This window comes from Bombus impatiens, unplaced genomic scaffold (assembly GCF_000188095.3).
Source record: "Bombus impatiens unplaced genomic scaffold, BIMP_2.2 scf_0133, whole genome shotgun sequence".
NCBI lineage: Eukaryota > Metazoa > Arthropoda > Insecta > Hymenoptera > Apidae > Bombus > Bombus impatiens.
In genome coordinates this window covers 852437-854248 of record NT_176552.1, presented here as the reverse complement: position 1 = coordinate 854248, position 1812 = coordinate 852437, and the positions used below count along the sequence as shown (strand labels likewise).

The 1812-nt window shown below is 39.8% G+C and overlaps 2 protein-coding genes and 1 pseudogene across 3 annotated transcripts in view; all 3 read left to right on the top strand.

Moving 5' to 3' along the window:
• LOC105680305 (ion-translocating oxidoreductase complex subunit C-like) overlaps positions 1-639 on the top strand; it is a 5568-nt gene extending 4929 nt beyond the window's left edge. Inside the window, exon 2 of one of the 2 annotated variants that reach the window (XM_033319005.1) lies at positions 1-639. This exon is cut by the window's left edge and continues 1 nt beyond it. In XM_033319005.1, coding sequence (XP_033174896.1) covers positions 1-359 — 359 coding nt within the window. In that variant the 3' untranslated portion in view covers positions 360-639. The other variant, XM_033319006.1, reaches the window with a different exon arrangement.
• The window catches only part of LOC100747997 (uncharacterized abhydrolase domain-containing protein DDB_G0269086-like), a 14078-nt gene that overhangs the window by 5158 nt on the left and 7108 nt on the right, over positions 1-1812 (top strand). The gene's annotated exons all lie outside the window — the stretch shown is intronic.
• LOC100748120 overlaps positions 773-1812 on the top strand; it is a 2171-nt pseudogene continuing 1131 nt past the window's right edge.

Here is a 1812-nt window from a genome sequence, read left to right as displayed (position 1 = left end):
CCGCGGCTGCCGCTGCAGCTGTTGCTTCTAATCAATTGGCAAGTTCACAGGCGAATAATCTGAACGCTGCTACCAAACTGGCTGCCGCCCAAGCAACTGCGGTCTCTAGAGCGGAAACCGCGTTGTTGGAAGTGAATGCAGCGGCCAAGGAGGAGGCGGCCGCCATGGCGAGAGCAGATGTTAAAAGTGCTGCTCTTGAAGCTGCGACCGCGGTTCAAGCGAGTGCGCTTCAAGGTGTAAGGGACGGAATTGTAATAGGATTGGATTCATCCGCTACCAAGCTTAACGAGCAACAGGCGGTAGCATTATGGGATGCATCCGCCAAAGATGGGAAGAACGTAGAGATAACAGAGACATAAGAAGTAGCAAAGGGTTGGGATAGATGTAAAGGAGAGCGATGATATTTTGATTTCTTTAGAGGAGGAATATGAAAAGTTATAAATATAAGCAATGTAGCAATGTAGATCTTGTCTTTTATTCCCTTTGTTTCCTTTAAATTCCTTTGATTTCGTCCTCTCTTTTGTAGAATTTATATAGAAGTCCATGTATTACGGATAGAAGCATAAAGAGCGAAATTATTGTATATATTTTGATGTATATTTTGTGATTTTTTAATTTTGTCAATAAAGCGTGTTACTATGACGATGCGGTAGTTCATTTTACTTGCTGATCTATATGTGTGTTTTTTTCTACGAAAATATGAAATAAAATTTAACATACAGATTTCTTGTAACATACGTAGATTTCTTAAGCCCAATTGCCTGTATGGAATAAAGAATTACCTATGTGTCGAATAGCATACTTTCTCTGTATTAAATCGTACTTTGCGTTTGAACAAAAATTTTACAATTAGGCATTGATGTAACGGTATAATGTATGAACATTATACGCTGGCTTAACGAATTGTTATATGATTTATTAGAATAAACGCACGAAATTAGTAAATAAATGCAAGAACGTCATTCTCTAACGTACCATGTTAGAATAATCACTTAACGTGCAAAAGAGTCAGTATTATTAAAATATCTACGTATCTCTATCCTTGATTACGATTTTTATATATAGTTAATTCTATCTTCATACTTAAATTTTATTTTTACCACGATTCGTACATCTGGTACATTTCAAATAACATAACTTTCCATTGTTCATCACCCATACCAGTGAATCAAAAATAGTCCAAAAAAGCAATACCGGTTCTAAGTATTTCAAAATTAAAACATAATTCTTCATTCCCCTAAATATTTTCCTAACCAGAAACAATATAAACATAAAAAAAAAACAACGAAAACAAGTGACCTTGATACCGAAGAATAAAGATACCACGAAAGTCGTCATTTGAAGATCGTCAAAATTTAGTTACCTAAATTCGTCGATCGTGCAACACTTCCGTTCTCTGTTCTCTACTGATAACGCTGTTTAATCAAACACCTCCAAACTTGCAAGCAAAACATCTTGCAAACCAACTCCAGAGCACAACCTGAAACAATATTTTTAATCTCGCTTAGTCAGACAGGCGAGCCATTATTTTCACAATTGTCGGCGGTGCTATAAATCCGTCCATCCTTGCACACCCGGTATCAATCCGCGAAGCGTCGTCGAACATGAAGATTCCAGCACTGCTCGTAACGTGCCTCTATCTTTGGGGCTTCGCGTCCGCCAGCCCGAGCTCATCCCTGCTCGAGATCGTGCAAGGTAGCGCGTCGGCCACCGCATCCACCGCTGTGACCGCTAGATCCGGACTTCGTGCCGGTCAGATATCCCTGGCCTCGCAGAAGGATGCCTCACTTCAGGCAGATGCCTCAGCGGCTG